Genomic DNA, 2,500 nt, shown 5'->3' with positions numbered 1-2,500 from the left:
TAAGGACACAGCCGAGATTAAACCCAGCCCTAATGTGTACTGTTAGACCCCAAAGTCTTGTGAATTGTTGAATCCCGGAACAGCACTTACGAATGATTGTCGACAGCAATAGCAATCATTTGTTTGTCTGTCTATTTGTATATATAATTGCCAGTCATGCTCTATAGTCACCAGGGGCGTCATTTGGGGGTCCGTGGTGGCAGTTGTCCCCCTAAGAATCTAATTGCCTGCCGCAAGGGTCACAATCCCACTTTATTTTGTCTTAATTTCACGTGTGTAGCTCTGGCCGTAAGTTTAAAATGTTCCTCGATCGTCGAATAGTTATTTTTTTCGGAAATCTTCTCGATGGGGGGGGGGGGGGGGGGGGGGCTCGCAGCGCTCCAGAAAACTGATTGAAACTCGACAACTTTGCCCCCCCCCTCTACCCTCCCCCCAAAAAAAAAAAAACTGAAATGACGCCCCTGCTATCTATCTAAACCTGCAGCGTATATCTATCTTCTGTCTATTCATCTTTGTATCATAGTCCACCGGATATCCAATTTTATTATCTATCTATCCGTTTATTTATCTGTCAACCTATCTGTCTATTACAGCGTTAACTCAGAAATTTTATTGACGTATCTATCTGTCTATCTCATTTCCAATTAAATACAAAAACAAGGCAAGAACAACTCACTCTCAACTGCATATTCATTAGCTGGCACTGGTGAGTGACGGCACTTGCAAGGAACAGTGCCATCTCTGCTAAGGCTCTGTAAGGTTTCCTGAATAAGGTTGTCTTCCATTAGCTTGAGACTGTCGACTGCTTGTTCCTTTTCATATTTCTTCGTGTTTTTCGCATTCCTCAGAGCTGCAATTAGTGTCAATTAGTAATTAATCTGATTAATTTACAGAACGTTGAGGCATGTTGGATGATTTTTCCCTAGTCTTTGGATAACTTGAGAAATTTTATTGACCATTTATCGGATAGCTATCTGATAATTCGAATAATAATCATGATAAGAGAAACATAAATAACCGAACAATCGATGTGTGTGAACACACACACACACACACACACACACACACACACACACACACACACACACACACACACACACACACATATATATATATATATATATATATATTATATATATATTATAATATTATATCTATATATTTATATATATATATTTTATAATAATTAATATATATAATATATATTATATTATTATATATATATTATATATTTTATATATTATATTAACATATAAATACATACATAAATCAACACACAACATATAGTGGACACACACACAACAACACAACATATTATTGTTGTGTGTGTGTGTGTGGTGTGTGTTTGTGTGTGTGTGTTTGTGTGGTGTGTGTGTTTGTGTGGCATGTGTGTGTGCGTGTAGTGTAGTTATGTTGTGATGATTTTTTAGTCTTTGTATAACTATGAGAAATTTATTGACCATTTATCGATATATCTGATAATTGAATAATAATCATGATAAGAAAATAAATAACTCGAACAATCGATTTTTCCCCCTATCATAAACGCTCACTTCATCCCTTAATATCTCTTACACGTTAAGTCAGACACGTTATTACGACTTTATATATTAATTCCTTTTTTTCTTTTTGTGTGTGTGTGTGTGGGTGTGGGTGTGCGTGTGCGTGTGCGTGTGCTCGAGGTAGACCGATAATATATATATATATATATATATATATATATATATATATATATATATATATATATATACATATATATACACATATATATAATATATATATATATATATAATATATATATATATATATATATATATATATACATATATATATACACACATATATATATATATATATATATATATATATGTATATATATATGCACACACACACTTAAATGTTTACCTATGGACATCATAATGTGCATATATGCTGAAATATATGAATTGCAAATTTAATAACACTTTTTTCCCCCTAGTCATAAACGCTGCATTTTCGTTTCGATTCCCTTAATATCTCTTACAGCGTTAAGTCAGGACACGTTATTACGACTTTAATATTAATCTCCTTTTTTTTTTCGTTTTTTTTTTTTTGTGTGTGTGGGGGGGGGGGGACTTTTTTCTATCGGGGATTCATAAAAATGCAAATCCAGTTGACTACTTAAGAGTAATTGCAGCGAATGTCAATGATAAGTGCCAATTACGGCCCCGATTGGTGAATAGGTGGTCCTAATTATCGGGAGGTTGGAATACTAATTAACTCTCTTGGATGCTAATACCTGCATATGTTAATAACTTTTGATTATTGGTTCTGTAAATAACGTGAATGCATACATGCACCTATACGTACCCGTAGACACTTACAGAAAATGACATGTGCACACACACACACATACACACACACACACACACACACACAGACACACACACACACACACACATTTATCCACATAACTTGTTCAAACACAAACATTAACCCTTACACACAATCACAAAGAAAT

General features: G+C 34.2%; 1 protein-coding gene across 1 annotated transcript in view; it reads right to left on the bottom strand.

The window, feature by feature from the left end:
- Positions 1 to 1,915, bottom strand: part of LOC125038060 (tumor necrosis factor-inducible gene 6 protein-like) — a 7,036-nt gene extending 5,121 nt beyond the window's left edge. The window contains exons 1-2 of the mRNA XM_047631296.1: positions 1,906 to 1,915; positions 677 to 850 (exon numbers count right to left, since the gene is read on the bottom strand). Of these exons, the coding sequence (XP_047487252.1) occupies positions 677 to 850; positions 1,906 to 1,915 (184 nt within the window). The remainder of the gene's footprint in view (positions 1 to 676; positions 851 to 1,905) is intronic.
- Between the last annotated feature and the right edge of the window lie 585 nt (positions 1,916 to 2,500).

Source organism: Penaeus chinensis, chromosome 24 (genome assembly GCF_019202785.1).
Source record: "Penaeus chinensis breed Huanghai No. 1 chromosome 24, ASM1920278v2, whole genome shotgun sequence".
Lineage (NCBI taxonomy): Eukaryota > Metazoa > Arthropoda > Malacostraca > Decapoda > Penaeidae > Penaeus > Penaeus chinensis.
Note: the sequence above shows the minus strand (reverse complement) of the source record. Positions and strands in the feature narration are given on the sequence as shown.